The sequence below is a fragment of the Budorcas taxicolor genome, chromosome 8 (assembly GCF_023091745.1).
Source record: "Budorcas taxicolor isolate Tak-1 chromosome 8, Takin1.1, whole genome shotgun sequence".
Classification (NCBI taxonomy): domain Eukaryota; kingdom Metazoa; phylum Chordata; class Mammalia; order Artiodactyla; family Bovidae; genus Budorcas; species Budorcas taxicolor.
The window spans coordinates 104,322,274-104,343,579 of NC_068917.1; the positions used below are offsets into that span (position 1 = coordinate 104,322,274).

The window sequence follows — 21,306 nt, forward strand, 5'->3', positions numbered from 1 at the left end:
GTCATCCTCAAGCTCTCAAGGAGCGAGACATGTGGGCAGCAGAGACCGCGATGGCCCCGCAGGAGGAGTTGACATGCCTGTTACTGGGATCGCTGTCTGACGTGGCAGGCACCCTGGGCTCCGCCTGCCGCTGGCTTCCCTGGTCAGTTTTGACCGATGAAGTGGCCAGGGAGCTGGCATCCCCAGAGTGGAGCTCCCACCTGGCCGTTTGCACAGTGGGTGGGCAGTGGGCACAGGCTGATCTGGTGGGCTACAGCTGTGGTGGAGTGGCCTCTGCCTTAGAGGCCCATGCCAGCTGGCTCCAGGGAGACAGCAAGAAAGCGCCCATCACACTTTGGGTAGGCCACTATTACAAAACTACATTTAGTCAGGTTACTCCCTAGCTTCTTGGCTTGCTGCTGTCTGACTCTTTGCGACCCCATGGACTGCAACATACCAGGCTTCCCTGTCCTCCACTATCTCTCTGAGTTTGTTCAAACTCATGTCCATAGAGTCGGTGATGCCATCCAGCCATCTCACTCTCTGCCAACCCCTTTTGCCCTCAATCTTTCTTAGCATCACAGTTTTTTCCAATGAGTCAGTTCTTCACATCAGGTGGCCAAAGTATTGGAGCTTCAGCTTCACCATCAGTCCTTCCAATGAATACTCAGGATCGATTTCCTTTAGGACTGACTGCTTTGATCTCCTTGCAGTTCAAGGGACTCTCAAGAGATTTCTCTAGCACCACAGTTCAAAAGCATCAATTCTTCGGTGCTCAGCCTTCTTTATGGTCCAACTCTCACATCCATACGTGACTACTAGAAAACCATAGCTTTGACTAGATGGACCTTTGTCAGCAAAGTAATGTCTTTGCTTTTTGATATGCTGTCTGCTGCTGCTGCTGCTGGGGTTTGTCATAACTTTCCTTCCAAGGAGGAAGCATCTTTTAATTGTACGGCTACAATCACTGTCTGTAGTGATTTTGGAGTCTAAGAAAATAAAATCGGTCACTGCTTCTACTTTTTCCCCTTCTATTTGCCTTGAAGTGATGGGAAGAGATGCCATGATCTTAGTTCTTTGAATGCTGAGTTTCAAGCCAGCTTTTCCCCTCATCAAGAGGCTCTTTAGTTTCTCTTTGTTTTCTGCCATTAGAGTGGTATCATCTGCATATCTGAGGTTGTTGATATTTCCCCCCAGCAAACTTGATTCCAGCTTGTAACTCATCCAGCCTGGCATTTCACATGATGTACTTTCCATCAATCAGTCAGTCAGTTCAGTTGCTCAGTCGTGTCTGACTCTTTGCGACCCCATGAATCGCAGCATGCCAGGCCTCCCTGTTCATCACCATCTCCCGGAGTTCACTTAGACTCCTGTCCATCGAGTCTGTGATGCCATCCAGCCATCTCATCCTCGGTCGTCCCTTTCTCCTACTGCCCCCAATCCTTCCCAGCATCAGAGTCTTTTCCAATGAGTCAACTCTTCGCATGAGGTGGCCAAAGTATTGGAGTTTCAGCTTCAGCATCATTCCCTCCAAAGAAATCCCAGGGTTGATCTCCTTCAGAATGGACTGGTTGGATCTCCTTGCAGTCCAAGGGACTCTCAAGAGTCTTCTCCAACACCACAATTCAAAAGCATCAATTCTTCAGCACTCAGCCTTCTTCACAGTCCAACTCTCACATCCATACATGACCACAGGAAAAACCATAGCCTTGACTAGATGGACCTTAGTCGGCAAAGTAATGTCTCTGCTTTTGAATATGCTATCTAGGTTGCTCATAACTTTTCTTCCAAGGAGTAAGCGTCTTTTAATTTCATGGCTGCAGTCACCATCTGCAGTGATTTTGGAGCCCCCCAAAATAAAGTCTGACACTGTTTCCACTGTTTCCCCATCTATTTCCCATGAACTGATGGGACCAGATGCCATGATCTTCGTTTTCTGAATGTTGAGCTTTAAGCCAACTTTTTCACTCTCCTCTTTCACTTTCATCAAGAGGGTTTTTAGTTCCTCTTCACTTTCTGCCATAAGGGTGGTGTCATCTGCATATCTGAGGTTATTGATATTTCTCCCAGCAATCTTGATTCCAGCTTGTGTTTCTTCCAGTCCAGCGTTGCTCATGATGTACTCTGCATATAAGTTAAATAAGCAGGGTGACAATATACAGCCTTGACGTACACCTTTTCCTATTTGGAACCAATCTGTTGTTCCATGTCCTGTTCTAACTGTTGCTTCCTGACCTGCATACAGGTTTCTCAAGAGGCAGGTCAGGTGGTCTGGTATTCCCATCTCTTTCAGAATTTTCCACAGTTTATTGTGATCCACACAGTCAAAGGCTTTGGCATAGTCAATAAAGCAGAAATAGATGTTTTTCTGGAACTCTCTTGCTTTTTCCATGATCCAGCGGATGCTGGCAATTTGATCTCTGGTTCCTCTGCCTTTTTTAAAACCAGCTTGAACATCAGGAAGTTCACGGTTCATGTATTGCTGAAACCTGGCTTGGAGAATTTTGAGCATTACTTTGCTAGCATGTGAGATGAGTGCAATTGTGCGGTAGTTTGAGCATTCTTTAGCATTGCCTTTCTTTGGGATTGGAATAAAAACTGACCTTTTCCAGTCCTGTGGCCACTGCTGAGTTTTCCAAATATGCTGGCGTAGTGAGTGCAGCACTTTCACAGCATCATCTTTCAGGATTTGAAATAGCTCCACTGGAATTCCATCACCTCCACTAGCTTTGTTCCTAGTGATGCTTTCTAAGGCCCTCTTGACTTCACATTCCAGGATGTCTGGCTCTAGATGAGTGATCACACCATCATGATTATCTGGGTCATGAAGATCTTTTTTGTACAGTTCTTCCATGTATTCTTGCCACTTCTTCTTAATATCTTCTGCTTCTGTTAGGTCCATACCATTTCTGTCCTTTATGGAGCCCATCTTTGCATGAAATGTTCCCTTGGTATCTCTAATTTTCTTGAAGAGATCTCTAGTCTTTCCCATTCTGTTGTTTCCCTCGATTTCTTTGCACTGATCACTGAAGAAGGCTTTCTTATCTCTTCTTGCTATTCTTTGGAACTCTGCATTCAAATGCTTATATCTTACCTTTTCTCCTTTGCTTTTTGCCTCTCTCCTTTTCACAGCTATTTGTAAGGCCTCCCCAGACAGCCATTTTGCTTTTTTGCATTTCTTTTCCATGGGGATGGTCTTGATCCCTGTCTCCTGTACAATGTCACGAACTCTCCATAGAAGTTAAATAAACAGGCTGACAATACAGCCTTGTCATACTCATTTCCCAATTTTGGACCAGTCAGTTGTTCCATGTAAAGTTCTAACTGTTGCTTCTTGACCCGCATACAGGTTTCTCAGGAGACAGGTAAGGTGTCTCCTTATTCCCGTCTCTTTAAGAATTTTCCACAGATTGTTGTGACCCACACAGTTAAAGGCTTTCAGTTCAGTTCAGTTCAGTCGCTCAGTCGTGTCTGACTCTTTGCGACCCCATGAATCTCAGCACGCCAGGCCTCCGTGTAGTCAATGAAGCAGAAGTAGATGTTTTTCTGGAATTCCCTTGCTTTCTCTATGATTCAACGAATGTGGGCAATTTGATCTCTGGTTCGTCTGCCTTTTCTAAACCCGTTTTGTTCTAGGCTTACCAGCTTATAAGAGAGGACAGCAATGATGCAGGATACCATATGCATTAAAAGCCATTTCCCCTTTATGACTGGCGAGAAGCCTTGTGAAAGAACACTGAGAGCAGATAAGGCAGGTCAGGCTCCACAGATTTCCACCTTACATACACATCACTGACCGGAAGGCTCATGTCTTCCAAGTCCACAGGGTCACAAACTTGTTCCTGAGGGCCATTTTTACTTTGAAGTTTTAGCAGAGCTTGTTCAGTCACTGTGGAAGCTGGTTCTTTTGGAAAAGACAGTCAAGCCTTTGAAGTTCCTTGGCTTGACCTTGGCAAGAGATTCATAAAATCCTCCCTCCAAAGGGTTGCTGCGAGAGGCTGTGGAATGTGGGGTGGCTGCCGCAGCACTGGCAGAGCGGAACGCATGTTTGGATTCGGAAGGACTGTTGGATGCTCTTCTGTGTATACAGATTTCACAGCCTTCTTCCTGCGGCATAGAAGACGCAGATCTGCGGGTCCTACGGCACTACAATGGCACCCAAAACTGCTTGCATCCAACTGTGCCATCAGCCTGCACATAGAAAGTTCAAGATGATGTTACAGTCTCAAAGAGGGTGTCTCTCACCATCATGTCACTTTGTTACATTCCTGGACTTGATGAAGCTCTTTAAGTGGCTGTACCCAGAGAGGTTCCTTTTCCAGTTCAGATCTGAAGTAGGCTATTGTGTCTCCATCCAACCGAAAATATCTTCTCTTTCAGTTTTTCATCACTGCTCCTTGTTCGACATAAGAACCAGCTTTGATCACTGCACTGTCTGAAGGCAGTTTGGGAGTAAAGTAAGGAAGATGGCTTTGTGACCACATCACCTTATTTCTGTCAATAGTTTCACCACATTCGTTTACTTCTTTTTGCTGAGTTGGGGTAACAGTGGGCACACCACCAACAGAGTCAGTTCTGTAAGACATTTGCTCCTTTCACACTCACCTTGGCCACCTGGGTTATCAGAATGAGGCTGTGATGGGCAGCTGGATGGGAGAGAGGCTCAAGAAGGAGGAGATCTACATATACCTGGTGGCTGAGTGGTAAAGAATCCGTGTGCCAGTGCAGGAGATGTGCTGTCCAACCCCTGGGTTGGAAAGACTCCCCCGCCTTCCCCCGCCCCCCCCTACCCCCCGGAAGAAAACAGCAACCCACTCCAGTATTCCTGCCTGGGAAATCCCACGGACAGAGGAGCCTGTCGGGCTACAGTCCATGGGGTCGAAAACAGTCAGACAGGACTTAGCAACTAAACAACAAATAGCTGATTCACATTATTGTACAGCAGAAACCAACACCACATTGTAAAGAACTTACCCTCCAATTAAAAATAAATTTAAAACAAAGAAAAAGATTAATATCTCGTTTTGGTACTGTAATTTTTATAGCTTGGTTCACCACATTTACTCATTCTACTAGATCCTGCTGATCACTGACTTGTAAGAAATATTTTCTCCTTCCTGCATTCACAACAAAACAGAACTCAGCCTTTGGCCTTAGTTGCCTCATTGACCTTTGAAATGTGGGTAAGTTTAATGACTCCAACAGTGATGACGGATCCAGAAAGCAGGTTTTGTGGATGATCCATGTACCAAACAAAACTCTCTTCTCTGGGATCCAGTATGAAGTACCTCGGAAAAATATTCCCACTGTTTTCATTTTCTTCACTGTCTCAGTTCAGTTCAGTCGCTCAGTCGTATCCGCGATTGAGTCGTATCCGCGATTGAGCGTATCTTTGCGACCCCATGAATCGCAGCACGCCAGGCCTCCCTGTCCATCACGAACTCCCGGAGGTCACTCACACTCACGTCCGTCGAGTCAGTGATACCATCCAGCCATCTCTAAGAAACCACAAGTGCGGTTCTGACAAGCCACGTAAAGCCTTTTCCAGCTTGAACATTACACAGCGGCCCGCCTATCCCTCGAGCCGCCCAGCGGGCTTCAGCGAGCTCTGAGCTCTACCGGCCGCGCCTCTCTCTGACCCGGCGCCCCCGCGGTCGATTATTGCACCAGTCTTCCTATCAGCCCTTGGCCTGGAGCACCCGCGCAGGCCCGCCCCATGTCCCACAGGTACGGAGCTTCGGGTTGGGGAGCGGGGAAAGAGACGGCCCCCACGAAGGCTCACCCACGCACTGCGCACCAGTGCCGGCGCAGCCAAGATTTCGGAGCCGGCACTCCCTGTGCTTTCTCTTGTATCTATTTACTCAGCATTCACTTCATGCTTTACATAGATTATTTTCTATGATGTTCTGAACAATTATTGTTTCCATTTTATTAAAGCTTAGGTTAAGCATCTTGCCCAGGGCCACATTTGTAACTGCTATGCCACAGGGCTCACGTAGGGTTTTATTATCAGCCCATTAGTATTTCACAATGCATGCATTTTCCTGGAGTGACTCTCATGCACCCATCCTCTGGAATTTTGATTCTGGGTTTTGGCTTTTGCAACCTAGATGGATGGATAACAGTAACCGTGTTAGTTAATTGCAATGCCTGTTGGTTACCCAAAGCTTACCTACCTGAAAACAGCCCTTAGCAGATGCTCTGAAAGCTCATCTCCAAACACGTGATGGGATGCCTTGCCATTTTTCTCCCTTCGACTTCCTCAGGCTTGCCTCATCCCTCCAGTTCCCCCAAGGGGATGGGAGGCCCCTCAGTAAAGAGGCTTTCCCCTCCTTGTTTGCTCCAGGGATAAGTCTGAGCTTTGCACACAGCTGCTAGGCAGTGCAGCCCCACTTTTACCATGGGACTCACTGGGACAGAGAGGGAATCCTCCCCCATGGCTGGCCAAAGTCAGGAAGAACCATGCCCCCAGGCATGCAATCACCAAGGAAAGAAGAGGGATCCTCCAACATGACATCGAGGCTTCACAGAGACAACCTTGGAAAGGTCTCTGCGGTAGATGTGAAAGGGCCACAGATACTACCCATCCCTGTGTGAGAGCGTCTTTGCCATCTTCCCACCAAAAAGTCTATGATGGGACCTCCCTGGTGGTCCAGAGGTTAAGACTTCACGTTCCAGCGCAGGGGGTGCAGGTTCAGTCCCTGGTCAGGGAGCTAAGATCCCATATGCCTCTTGGCCAAAAAACCAAAGCATAAAACAGAAGCAATATTGTAACAAATTCAATAGTTTAGTAGTTAGTAATTTGTCGCTCAGTCGTGTCCAACTCTTTGTGACCCCATGGACTGTAGCCTACCAGGCTCCTCCCTCCATTGGATTCTCCAGGCAAGAGTACTGGAGTGGGTTGCCATTTCCTTCTCCAGGGGATCTTCCCGACCCAGGGATCGAACCCGGGTCTCCCGCATTGCAGGCAGACGCTTTAACCTCTGAGCCACCAGGGAACCCAACAAATTCAATAAAGGCTGAAAAAAATGGTCCACATTAAAAAAAAAAATCTTAAAAAGGAAAAAGAAGTCTATGGCCATACTATGAATTTGGGCTTAGCTATGTGACTTGCTTTGATGAACAGCATATTAGCAAACAGTCCTTGCATATTGGAGCTTGCCAGTTCCTGCTGCTCTAGATTTATGAAATCACAGTAATAAACAAAGAGCTCAAACCAGCATGTTAGAAAGGCCACAGAGAGGAGAACTGAGGAGTGCATCCTCAGCAGAAAGCCAGTTAACATGACATGTGAGTAATGCCGGAAGGAACCATTTAGCCCAGATAAGATCTACGGAATGCTTGCCAACTTAATCCTGCCTAAACTGCCAACCCACAGAATCATGATCTAGTAAATGATTGTTTTAAGTCTCTAAATGTTGGGGTGGTTTGTTAGTCAGCAAAAGTGAACTGACACAGTCTCTTCCAACTTCAATCTCCTGAGTATGACTTACCTCCATCTTTTAAGGGTGGGAGTTCAACTGTCTTCAGTTCAAAGTCACTATTAGTCGGGTAACCTACAAAGTGTTTCTTCAGGGTCCAGCTCTTTGCATGAACCATCCTGAAGCTCCTAGAATACAGTGAACATGTAGTCAATGTCATGATGTGACTGATTTCTTACAGCTCCCTGAGTGTTGCCCGAAGGCAAACAGAGGGTTTACCCATCATCAGCTTTCTCATTTAACCTCAATCATGTTTATCTAGTATTCATTGTTCCTGCTGCTGTGCTAAGCACGGCATACTTATCTCATTTTACCCTCATAACTTCCCTGTAAGAGGGGTATTATTATCATTGCCAGGGCACAGTGTACAGATGAGGAAATGAGTCTACCTTAGAAATCTCCAAGGCAAGTAATAATATTAACCCACACAGACTTTTCCTGGCCACTGCTAAGGCTTCCTTAGGAAGTGAACAGATACCTGGAGTGCAAATATTCCATTTCTCTCCTCATATGGAGCTAATTCTAAGAAAAAGCATCAAACACAAAGAACCTACTAGAAGTCCACGCACATCTTTCAGACACAGCGCTGCCTTGTAAGACAAGCAGTCTCCAAAACTCCTGACAGCCACTGGGTGGCGATGCTGCTCAGCCTCATTTTCAAACGCGCGTTTTCTTTGGCAGCAAAGAAGAAATCATGTGCCTGCACCCAAGGCCAGGAGAAAATTCAAGTGACCCCGAGCTCTTGGGTCAGAATACTTTGCTTGGAGCGATGTAGGTGGTTCGAGCCACAACCTTACTGTTCCTAATTGCCCTTCCCCTCCAAAAAGGCAGCCGCTGAGAATTTTGGACTCGCCGTTAAGTCCAAAAGCACCCCTGGAAGGCGGACGACCCCAGACGCAGGCGAGGATCATGAGAAGTCCCACCCGCCAGAGAATGGGGTCCAGGTGGGATGCTCGGTCCAGGATCACTCACCCCCGGATCCCGCCTCCTCGCCTTGCCCATACGCGGGCGTTAAACTCCTGCCTTTTTCTTCCACACTTGTGCCACTTTTGCTGTCCCGCAAGTTCCTTGCTAGCTCCCTCCCCGGTGCAGGAGGCTACGCCTGCACCCCAAATGCTGCCAGGCCATGCCCTTCTCTTAGGCAGCCATCTGCGATCTCTAAGAACCTGCAGGGAGCAGGAATACGGCCGGGACATCCTGCTTTCAAGTTTCCTCTGAGCCTTGCACTCAGAGGTTACCCAACATTAGGAGAGGGCGAGCACCGGGCAAACGCTGTGCCATGGCGGGTCTAGGTACCCTAGAGGTGGTGGGGAGATGTTTACTTACGAGTCTGCAGGAGCCACTTCCTGAAGCCGGAGGTTGGGACTGCGGAGCAGAGTTGCCAGAGCAGATATTTAGGGCTGGTCTCAACAGAGGGTGGGGCTTCCTCCAGGGCAGAACTGTTGGGAGAGTTTACAGGAGTGAAAACCAGGGTTCCAGGAGAGAGAGGGAGAGAGAGAGAGAGAGAGGGAGAGAGAGAGAGAGAGAGAGAGAGAGAGAGAGAGAGAGAGAGAGAGAGGGAGGGAGGGAGGGAGGGAGGGAGGGAGGGAGGGTGCGCGAGTGAGCGAGAGAGACAGTGTGTGTGTGTGTCTGTGTGTCTGTGTGTGTGCGCGCTTTCGCGTGTGCGTGTCTGGGTTCTTGCAACATTAAAAGCCTCCATTGGAGCCCTACCCGTGTAGCACTGTATTTGCATCAGTGTCTTAAACCCACTGCAAGAGGCTGCCTGGGAACCAGCCGTTCCCCAGCCTCCCAGGCAGGGACGAGGAGTACAAAGGCGGGTCCCCTAGCGGCCTGAGCCAGAGTTCCTTCTCAGCCTTGCAGCTTTCAGTTCAGTTCAGTCCAGTCGTTCAGTTTCTCAGTCGTGTCCTACTCTTTGCCACCCCATGGACTGCAGCACACCAGGCCTTCCCGTCCATCACCAACTCCAGGAGTTTGCTCAAATTCACCTCCATTGAGCCAGTGATGCCATCCAACCATCTCATCCTCTGTCTTCCCATTCTACTCCTGCCTTCTATCTTTCCCAGCATCAGGGTCTTTCCAAGTAAGTCAGTTCTTCGCATTAGGTGGCCAAAATATTGGAATTTCAGCTTCAGCACCAGTCCTTCCAATGAATATTCAGAACTGATTTCCTTTAGGATGGACTGATTGGATCCCTATGCAGTCCAAGGGACTCTCAGGAGTCTTCTCCAATACAACAGTTTGAAAGCATCAATTCTTCGGGGCTCAGTTTTCTTTACAATCTAACTCTCCCATCCATACATGACTATTGGAAAAATCATAGCCTTAACTAGATGGACCTTTGTTGGCAAAGTAACGTCTCTACTTTTTAATATGCTGTCTAGGTTGGTCATAACTTTCCTTCCAAGAGGTAAGCGTCTTTTAATGTCATGGCTGCAATCACCATCTGCAGTGATTTTGGAGCCCCCAAAAATGAAGTCTGCCACTGTTTCCACTATTTCCCCATCCATTTCCCATGAAGTGATGGGACCAGATGCCATGATCTTAGTTTTCTGAATGTTAAGTGTTAAGTCAACTTTTTCACTCTCCTCTTTGACTTTCATCAAGAGGATCTTCAGTTCTTCTTCGATTTCTGCCATAAGGGTGGTGTCATCTGCATATCTGAGGTTATTGATAATTTTCCCAGCAGTCTTGATTCCAGCTTGTGCTTCAACCAGCCCAGCATTTCGCATGACGTACTCTGCATAGAAGTTAAATAAGCACGATGACAATATACAGCTTTGACACACTCGTTTCCCATTTGGAACAGGTCTGTTTTTCAATGTCCAGTTCTAACTGTTGCTTTCTGACCTGAATATAGATTTCTCAAGAGGCAGGTCAGGTGGTCTGGTATTCCCATATCTTTCAGAATTTTTGAAAAGTTTCTTGTGATCCACACAATCAAAGGCTTTGACATAGTCAATAAAGCAGAAATCGATGTTTTTTCTGGAACTCTCTTGCTTTCTCAATGACCCAACGGATGTTGGCAATTTGATGTCTGGTTCATTTGCCTTTGCTAAAACCAGCTTGAACATCTGGAAGTTCATGGTTCACATACTGTTGAAGCCTAGACTGGGGAATTTTGAGCATTACTTTGCTAGCGTGTGAGATGAGTGCAACTGTGCAGTAGTTTGAGCATTCTTTGGCATTGCCTTTCTTTGGAATTGGAATGAAAACTGACCTTTTCCAGTCCTGTGGCCACAGCTGAGTTTTGCATATTTGCTGGCATATTGAGTGTAGCACTTTCACAGCATCATCTTTTAGGATTTAAAATAGCTCAACTGGAATTCCATCACCTCCACTAGCTTTGTTCCTAGTGATGCTTCCTAAGGCCCACTTGACTTCGCATTTCAGGATGTCTGGCTCTAGGTGAGTGGTCACACCATCGTGATTATCTGGGTCCTGAAGATCTTTTTTGTACAGGTCTTCCATGTATTCTTGCCACCTCTTCTTAATATCTTCTGCTTCTGTTAGGTCCATACCATATCTGTCTTTGAGCCTATCTTTGCATGAAATGTTTCCTTGCTATCTCTAATTTTCTTGAACAGATCTTTATCTTTCCCATTTTATTGTTTTCCTCTATTGCTTTGCACTGATCATTGAAGAAGACTTTCTTATCTCTCCTTGTTACTCTTTGGAACTCTGCATTCAAATGGGTATACCTTTCCTTTTCTCCTTTGCCTTTAGCTTCTCTTCTTTTCTCAGCTATTTGTAAGACCTCCTCAGACAGCCATTTTGCTTTTTTGCATTTCTTTTTCTTGGGGATGGTCTTGATCCCTGTCTCCTGTACAATGTCATGAACCTCCATCCATAGTTCTTCAGGCAGTCTATCAGATCTAATCCCTTGAATCTATTTTTCACTTCTACTGTATAATCATAAGGGATTTGAGTTAGGTCATACCTGAATGGTGTAGTGGTTTTTCCTACTTTCTTCAATGTAAGCCTGAATTTGGCAATAAGCAGTTCATAATCTGAGCCACAGTCAGCTCCCGGTCTTGTCTTTGCTGACTGTATAGAGCTTCTCCATCTTTGGCCGCAAAGAATATAATCAATCTGATTTTTGTATTGACCATCTGGTGATGTCCATGCGTAGAGTCTTCTCTTGTGTTGTTGGAGGAGGGTGTTTGCTATGAACAGTGTGTTCTCTTGGCAAAATTCTGTTAGCCTTTGCCCTGCTTCATTCTGTATTCCAAGACCAAATTGTCCTGTTACTACAGGTATTTCTTGACTTCCTACTTTTGCATTCCAGTCCTCTATAAGGAAAAGAACATCTTTTTTGGATGTTAGTTCTAGAAGGTCTTGTAGGTCTTCATAGGACCATTCAACTTCAGCTTCTTCAACATTACTGGTGGGGGCATAGCCTTGGCTGATGATTACACAAGGAGAAATAACCATTGCTGATGAACAAAGGCCTCAAGGAAGTCCCCACTGGTCCTCTGCTGATGGGTCTAACATGACAGACCAAGGAAGGAATCTATCATTCACAACAGTCACAAAAATGATAACACATGGGAATATTTATAAACCTACAAAAATGTGATAGATTATTATGAAGAAAGCTTTAAGACATCACTGAGGAGTATAAAAGAAGACTGAACATTTGGAAAGGTTACCATGCTCTTGCACTGGAAGATTCACTATCAGTAAAACGTTACTTCTGTAGATCAATTTCTACCACCCCTTTTAATAGAGGAGGGATTAAATTGTAGTACAATGGAAAAGATAGAGGAAAAAGTGTGTGATTGTGTGTGTCTGTGTGCATATAAAACCTCTGGAGAGATGAAATAAACTACTGATAATATGATTTATCCCCAGAAAAGAGCAATAGTGGAAGAATTTAGAAAACTGCTCAGGGAAAGACAGGCTGAGAAACGACCTGAGAAAAGCTTAGGCTTTCATCACAGGCTGATCCCTGGCACAGAGATGCCCTATTTTACCAATTCTGAGAAAAGGGAGGACCTGATGTCCAGAGCTGCCACACTACACTAGTCCCCCATTTATCCATGGTTTTGCTTTGTGCAGTTTGTTAATAGCTGTCAACTTCAGCCCAAAGATATTAAATGGAAAATTTCAGAAATAAGCCCTTCATACGTTTTCCAATTGCACACCATTCTGATTAGTGTGAGATTTCTGTTGTATCCTGCGGGGGATCCCCAACCATTAATTAATACCTTCTACTGCCAACATTCACCCATCAGCATCATCATTGTTCAATGATCCAGGATCACTGAAAGCAGATGATCCTTCCTATGACACAGTATCCAAAGGTTGAAGTGAAGTGAAGTGAAGTCGCTCAGTCGTGTCTGACTCTTTGCAACCCCATAGACTGTAGCCTATCAGGCTCCTCCGTCCATGGGATTTTCCAGGCAAGAGTGCTGGAGTGGATTGCCATTTCCTTCTCCAGGGGATCTTCTCGACCCAGGAATCGAACCCGGGTCTCCTGCATTGCAGGCAGACGCTTTACTGTCTGAGCCACCAGGGAAGCCCCCTGCTCCAAAAAAAAAAAAATATATGGAACGCTTCACGAATTTGCGTGTCATCCTTGCACAGGGGCCATGCTAATCTTCTCTGTATCGTTCCAATTTTAGTATATGTGCTGCCGAAGCGAGGGTTAATAGTAGCCTAAATGCTTGTTCACACTGCCTACATCTTTTCCCTCATTTCATTACATAGGTATTTATCACTTCACATCATCATCATGCTAAGAAGAATGAGCACGTTATAAAAAGATATCTTGTGAGAAAAACCACACTCACAAGATTTTTACTACAGTATAACTGTTTTATCATTTTATTGTATCTAATTTATTTTTTAAGATATTTTTATTAATAGTTTTGCTGGCTCTACATTACTGCCCACAGGATGCTCCAGTTGTGGTGAGTAGGGGCTACCCTTCATCATGGTACACTATAGCTGCCTCTTGGGGCAAAAACAAGACCAAGCGTTAGTACCACCAGAGGACCCATTTCACTTGGTACTGAGCATGGACCATAGCCCAGTTGGCAGGTCGGTGTGGGAGGGTTACATATACTGAGGCAGGCAGATGCGGCCAGCCCCAAGTGCATCGTCTATCCAATACCCGGGCAGGTGTGAGCACCCGTACAGCCCATATACCCACGGTGCTATGAGGACAAGGATTATACTATAGGCCTCTTGATAACCCTACTCAAGACTAACTTTAGCACAGAGGGACGGGGGTTTCCACACTGCTGGCTCAGTACCGTCCCTTGTCTCTACACAAAAGAACGCAATTTCCCGTAATTCAGCCCATGCAAGCAGGAAAGCCTTTCCCACAGTCCGTGCTCTCCCTGGGGGCAAGGCATGTGCTGCCATTTCTTCACATCTTGTACAATCAGGCGCTTAGTCTCATTGCAGTCAGCCATCTTCTGATGTAACCAGAAGGTGCTTTGTTTCCGGGTCCAGTTAGTCCCAGTTGGAGGCTGAATGTGCCAGGGAAGCCCCAGGGTGGCCCCCACAGGGAGTTCTGTGCAGACCGAACATGCCGACACATTCTCTACCATCCCATAGGTGTGTGCTCAATCTACAATCATATTGGTCATGACACACACAGAACTCATGTTGCAGAACCCGTGGGGCCAGAAGAGCCACCGGCCGCATGTGGGGTGCCTTTATCTTCCATGGCCAAGTCCATTCCACTGTCTGTCCCTGTGAAATCCTGGTCGGAGCCGGCAGCAAGATATTGCCTCAGGTTCCGTATCCAGGCCTTAACATAACGTCTGTTGTTACTTGCAACTGTATAGGTGTGGCATCATGGTGCAGGAGAGCTTCCACAGGGGCAGCTCCACCCCTGTGGGGTTTCTCATTAAGGACCCGCACAGGGGAGTTATCCGATTTTGAAAGGCAAGGACACAGTCTTCAACTTATCTCTTTGGCCACCATAGACATCAGTGAGTGCACTAGGGCCGGGAAACTGCTCTGACTTGCTGTAAAGAAGGCTGCATTCGGCCCAGCATCAACCAGAGCCACTACGCTCTGTAGACTAGCTGTGACCAGTGAATTACAAGCTCTACGTGGGGCCTCAGGTCCCCACGTGGGGTCTTCAGGCAGACACCTTAAGCCTGAGAAGGTTAGAAGAGTTGAGCTCCAAGTACTACAGTAACCTTTCATAGGAAAAGGAAGAAAAGAAAATATGGCTATAGATGCAGAGTGTGTTAGTCGCTCAGTCGTGTCTGACTGTTTGCGACCCTATAGACTGTAGTCCAACAGTTTCCTCTGTCCATATTATTCTCCAGGCAAGGATACTGCAGTGGGCAGCCATTCCCTTCTCCACGAATCTTCCTGACCAAGGGATTGAACCTGGGTCTCCTACATTATGGGCAGATTGTCTACCATCTGAGCTACCAGGGAAGAAGCTCAGATGCATAGAAGTTGGTAGCTTTGACCACAAAATGACAAGGTCTCCAGTCTAATGGCTTCTGTTTTCTCAATGAAGCATAATGTAAGTGTATCTCTTGAGGGTTGAGGTGTGAGAATAGAAGTGAAAGTATAAAACTGTTACCAGAGTGTGTGAGAAAGCAAGCTTACTGGAGAATCCTGGAGTTGCTGGGCAGGGTTGAGTGGGCATACACATTGTCTGTGATAGGGAAAGTAAAACCAACTAGTCTGGTTGTGTGGTTTTTCACAATGTCGAGCTGTTTATGGGAAGGAGTTGAAAAGTCAATAATTGGTTTTATTTGGTGGTTTATGCCAAGATGACCGATGGTCGAAGAAAAAAGCAAAGAAGCTGAAAGCATGTGCCAGGGAATAGTTTTCCTGGAGCATGTTGGAATCTTATCTGAACCGGACGAAAACTTAATGTCTACTATCATGAGCATTAAGTCCCCAAAGCCAAAACCGGGGAAAGAAGAGCACATTAAGGAATTCCTTGGTGGTTCAGGGGTTAGGACTCCAGGCTCTCACTGCTGAGGGCTGGATTGAACCCCTGGCCAGGAAACTAAAATCCCTCAAGCCATTTTGGGGGGTGGAACACCCCCACCCCCACTCCACCGACAAGGAAGAGCGTATAAATAAAAGAACCACACACAATACTGAATAAGGATATTAAAATTTTGTGCTCTGACAGCTCCTGATTACTTGTTCCTTTTTGGGTAAAAGGCATTCCAACAAGCCTGACAAGTGCAGTGAGGGTGTTAGTAAAAGAACACGCACATTCCGTTTCAGCCTCACCCAAAACAGGCATGCTTAAAAGTGTCCAGAGAGAACCCCCAGCCTCTGCTATGAGGACCAACCAAGAGATGTTTCTTCTCCCAAGTCTTTCAGAGAGATCAAAAAATATAAACCACTTTCTTGTTGCTATTGTTTAGTTGCTAAATCATGTCCGATCTTTTGCAACCCCATAAACCGTAGCCTGCCAGGCTCCTCTGTCCAGGGGATTCCTGGGCATGAATATTGGAATGCGTTGTCATTTCCTTCTCTGGGGGATCTTCCCAATCCAGAAATTGAAACTGCATCTCCTGCATTGGCATGTGGATTCCTTACCATTGAGCCACCAGGAAAGCACAAACCTCTTTATTACTGACTCGTTTTTCCTGGCCAAAAACTTCTATAAATAGCTGAGCATGCAATAATTGGAGACCTGGGTTCGATCCCTGGGTTGATAAGATCCCCTGAAGAAGAGAACAGCTACCCATTCCAGGATTCTGTCCTGGAGAATTCCATGGACTATTCCATGGGGTCACAAAGAGATGGACATGACTGAGCAACTTTCACTTCATTCAGTAATCGGGCAGACAGATGGGGGCTTGTTATGAAACTCCATCTCCACCCATGCAGAATTTGGGAGGGCCAGCCCAGAGCTTGTGGGACACAGGCGGAATGAGGTTGTCTCATGGACATGTGGAGATAAGAAGATGATGCAAAGGTGGAAATGTGTGCAGTAGACAATTAAGCATCAGGTACAAGATAAGGAGATGGCAAACAGAGACCTCAGGCTTCCCTGGTGGCTCAGATGGTAAAGAATCTGCCTGGAGTGCAGGAGACCCAGGTTCCGTCCCTGGACTGGGAAGATCCCCTGGAGAAGGGAAGGACTACTCACTCCAGTATTCTTGCCTGGAGAATCCCAAGAACAGAGGAGCCTAGTGGGCTGTAGTCCATGAGACTGCAAAGAGTCGGACACAACTAAGTGACTAAGCTTGTAAGCAGAGACCCCAGAGCAGATTTCATGGCTTCAGAATGCCATGCAGGGGGAATTCCCTGGTGGTCCAGTGGTTAAGAATCTGTCTGCTAATGCAGGGGACATGGATTTGACTCCTGGTCCAGGAAGATTCCACATGCTGTGGGGCAACTAAGCCTGTGCTTCACAACTACTGAGCCGCCACACCCTAGAACCCATGCTCCACAACATGAGAAGCCATTGTAATGAGAAGTCTGTGAACCACAACTCAAGTGTAGCCCCTACTCACAGCAAGGAGAGTCTGAATGCAGCAATGAAGACCCATGGCAGCCAAAATAAATAAATAAATATGAAAAAAAAAAGAATGCCAGGCAGGAGCTGGGAGACATTTCCTGGGATGCTGGAGTCTAGTCCACAGTGATGTGGAACAAGAGTATCATAGGCCATTTAGATGACCTTGTGCCCACTCACATACAGCCTCCTACCCAGATCAGCATTAACAAAGCAGAACTAGATTTCCCTGGGTTCCCCACACTGAAAGCTTTAACACTGTACTTCTCAAACTGTACAATGTTCATCTGAATCATCCACAGATCTTGTTTAGAATCTAGTTTCTGTAAGAGTAGGTCTCACGTGAGACTTGAGATTCTGAATCTAACAAGCTCGTAGCGGATTCCAATGCTACTGGTCCAGGGACCACACTTGGAGGAGCAAGGCTCCTGTACTCTTGACAGTGACCCATCTTCACAACCATTCCTCTACGTCCCAGGTTTTATGGTGAGTTCAACTTCTCCTGAGTAACATTCTCTTCTTATTTAACATGCCTTCATCGAATTTGGCATGCCAAAGAGTAGCCAGAGATGGAATAGATACAGGTCCAGAGTTTTAGCCTTGGCCTGACAATTTGCATCCTTTGAAAGAACCCAAGTGACTGTCCTCCAGCTTCAGACTTGGCCACCACGTGTAAATCATGGTGGGAAAACCATGTTCACCCCTTGGATTTTCTCTCTGGAGCTGGTACTGGTCATCATTCTTCCAACAGCCTTTGTCCCTCTGGAGGATTTCCTAGATGTCCTACTCAGTGATCTATATTCTCTTAAGAATGAGTCAGTCATCAGGAAGTTAGTGGTAGTGAGTGGGCTGAGGAAGTAACGGGACAATAGAGATACTCTGGAGGAAGATAGGCATCACATGCTGTAATGGTGAAGAGGGGGTCAGCTAGATCCTGCAGGAAGTTCAGAAATGCAAATATGCTTCAAACCTTCTGTGGCTCTGCCATTTGGCCACTGGAATGTGATTTTGAGCACTTCTCTGGTGGCTCAGGGGTGAAGAATCCACTAGCAATGCAGGAGATGCAGGGGTTTGATCCCTGGGTTGGGAAGATCCCCTGGAGAAGGAAATGGCAACCCGCTCCAGTATTCTTGCCTGGGAAATCCATGGACAGAGCAGCCTAGCAAGCTACAGTCCGTGGGGTCACAAAGAATCAGACACGGCTTAGCGACTTAACAATAACAACAAAAACAAGTGGTTTTGTATAATGGCCAGGTGGTTTATAGATTCCCAAAGTCATTAACAGTACCCTTCAAACCAGAAGATAGGATGGAGACCGTGGCTGCATGAGGGAGACGCTGGATGGTGCTGTGGTGGTGCAATAAGAGAATTATGCATTGAATGCTTTCAACTATTCCTTTAGAGATGGGAGTGAAAGATGAAAGTAGCTCCTAATTACTTGAATTAAGTCACTTTTGGTTGCCATATTGAGCTTCTTTAAACATGACTGCATGTTCTGTACTCAGAATTGTCAAGAACTGTGAAGGGGCTGAGATTTTTACCTCCCTTTGCTAGCTGGTTACCCAGCCACATGGATGGTGGTAGAAGACACAAAATTCTCGGGTCAGAGATGAACTTTATAACTCATGGCACAGCAAGCAGCATGAAGTTCAAGTTCATGTTGATTTCCTCTTGCAACCCCAGTTCCGCAGAGACAAGACAGAGGGGCCCATGTGAATGCCATACTTGCAAAGGATTTGCATTTCAGCCGAGAAGCTCTGGACTTAGGGACCCCCAAATCTTTTATAAAAGACATTTGCACCAAAAGGAGACATCATTCCACTAGATAGAAAACCAACCTGCCCCCTGCTCTGGAGGGAGACGCTATATCTTCCAAGGCCATTTGCCATACAAGCATCCTGGAGAAAATGGGCCAAAACAAAAGTGGTCAGTGCCCCTGCTTGCAAGATATGCAGAAACATGGAGAACTGTCTTCAGACAAAAAGAATATTAGCTACCCTCCTGTATTACTTTCTGCCCCCTAAGAAGAGCTCTAAGAGCTTTAGTGCTTTATACACGTTATATCACTCAGTCCTCACAACGTTTCTTGGAGGTTATCCCCATTTCACAGATCAGAACATTCATTTTGTAATGATACAGAATAGTAGAGAGTCTATAATGATTCAGATACTGGGGATTCTGACTCCCCAGGTTTAGAAGAGGCATGGTGGTTCTTTTTAACCAGCCTCACAGGTGATTTTGACAGACACCAAACCTTAAGAATGTCACGAATTTAAAAGATAAAGTGAAAGTGAAGTCGTTCAGTCGTGTCCGACTCTTTGCGACCCCATGGACTATAGCCTACCAGGCTCCTCCATCCATGGGATTTTCCAGGCAGATAAGCATCTTTTAAATTCTCTTAACTATTTAGCCAAAGTTTTTACTCTTCTCTATATTTATGCTTACTTAGTAAAGAACTTTATTTCCTCTTATTTAAAACATAAGACTTTGAGTTCTTACTGTGTAAGGAAGACTCAGAATCAGAAAGTTATATATATATATATGTCTCTACAGATTGTTTGTAATAAAAATGTTTAAAGAAAGTAGAAGCTTTGAAAGGACTGGCTCATTAAATTAAAAATACAGCATGTATTTAAATGAAAAGAAAGTCACAAGATAAGGAAGAGTCCTGAGTTTAGCCTCAGGATGTTCTTAGTGGAAAAATGTATTTTGTCACATGATTGTGATAGCCATCAATGTTGCAAATTTGCAGAAGGCAAGGATGGAATCATGTGAAGGAGTAAGTAATTACAGGAAAAATTCAATGTTCATTCATTTTGGCACTAAGAGTATTTGGGTTTAAAAAAAAGTTTGCAGGGTGATGGCCTTGGGTTTTTGTTTTGTTTGCCTTCAGTACAGAGTGCACAGCATTCTTTACTAAACTGGGAAATGTGATATGCACTTGGTGATCTGTCAAGGAGAATGACTCATGAAATGAGAGGCTAGGGCAGACTTGAAATGCCTCTGAATCATGCCTCTGCACCTTCCAAAACTGGGGTAATTTTTTCTTTCCTTCTTTTTTTTTGACATCTTTCTTCCTTTTCTCCCTCTTTCCTTCCCTCCCTTCCCCCTTTCTCCCTTCCTTCTTTTCATTCTTCCTTATACTTACTCTAGGACACACATTTTCCTATATGAGTCGGTTCATATATCAAAAGTTCTCACTGAAAGGCCATCTATAGTAATCTATATAATAATGACAGGCTATATTCTGCATTTTCTAGTTATCTGAGTGAAAATTTGAAATGGGCTTAGTGTTTTCCTGTTGCTCTCACACTTTCCTCTTGAATCGCTTATCCATTTGCCCGTGTCTTCTTTTGAAGAGCCTTCTAATCCTTGGCAGTCAAAATTGCCTTAAAGGAACCTTCCTACACTGTTGGTGGAATGTAAATTGGTGCAACCACTATAGAGAACAGTATGGAGATCCCTTAAAATAACTAAAAATAGAGCTACTGTATGATCTAGCAATCCCACTCCTGGGTATTTATCCAGAGAATACCATAATTCCAAAGATATAAGCTCCCCAATGTTCATGTCAGCAAGACATAAATGCAACCTAAATGTCCACTGACAAATGAATGCATAAAGAAGATGTGGTACATATATACAGTGGAATACCACTCAGACATCTTTTTAAAAGAGTGAAATAAGGCCATTTGCAGCAACATGGATGGACCTACAGATTATCATACTAAGTGAAGTCAGACAGAGAAAAATAAGTATCATATGATATCATTTATCACTTCAGTTCAGTTGCTCAGTCATGTCCGACTGTTTGCAACCCCATGGACTGTAGCACGCCAGGCTTCTCTATCACCAACTCCCTGAGCTTGCTCAAACTCATGTCCATTGAGTCAGTGATGTCATCCAACCATCTCACCCTCTGTCGTCCCCTTCTCCTCCCGCCTTCAAACTTTCCCAGCATCAGGGTCTTTTCTAATAAGCCATTTCTTTGCATCAGGTGGCCAAAGTATTGGAGTTTCAGCTTCAGTATCAGTTCTTCCAATGAACATTCAGGACTGATTTCCTTTAGGATGCACTGGTTGAATCTCCTTGCAGTCCAAGGGACTCTCAAGAGTCTTCTCCAACACCACAGTTCAAAAACGTCAATTCTTCAGCGCTCACCTTTCTTTACAATCCAACTCTCATATCCATACATGACTACTGGAAAGACCCCAGCTTTGACTAGACGGACCTGTGCTGGCAAAGTAATATCTCTGCTTTTTAATATGCTGTCTAGGTTGGTCATAACTTTTCTTCCAAGAAGCAAGCGTCTTTTAATTTCATGGCTGCAGTCACCATCTGCAGTGATTGTGGAGCTCCCCAAAGTAAAGTCTTTCACTGTTTCCA

At 45.5% G+C, this 21,306-nt stretch overlaps 1 protein-coding gene, 1 non-coding gene and 1 pseudogene across 2 annotated transcripts in view; all 3 read right to left on the minus strand.

Moving 5' to 3' along the window:
* PTGR1 (prostaglandin reductase 1) overlaps positions 1 to 8,967 on the minus strand; it is a 35,982-nt gene extending 27,015 nt beyond the window's left edge. The window contains exons 1-2 of the mRNA XM_052644848.1: positions 8,787 to 8,967; positions 7,473 to 7,588 (exon numbers count right to left, since the gene is read on the minus strand). Of these exons, the coding sequence (XP_052500808.1) occupies positions 7,473 to 7,578 (106 nt within the window). The 5' untranslated portion in view covers positions 7,579 to 7,588; positions 8,787 to 8,967. The remainder of the gene's footprint in view (positions 1 to 7,472; positions 7,589 to 8,786) is intronic.
* LOC128052325 (pleckstrin homology domain-containing family A member 1-like) lies at positions 3,866 to 5,296 on the minus strand (annotated as a pseudogene).
* A 4,034-nt stretch (positions 8,968 to 13,001) lies between the features above and the next one.
* LOC128052931 (U6 spliceosomal RNA) lies at positions 13,002 to 13,104 on the minus strand. Its single transcript, XR_008199882.1, has one exon. It is a non-coding gene; the product is annotated as a U6 spliceosomal RNA (small nuclear RNA).
* Positions 13,105 to 21,306: the final 8,202 nt, after the last annotated feature.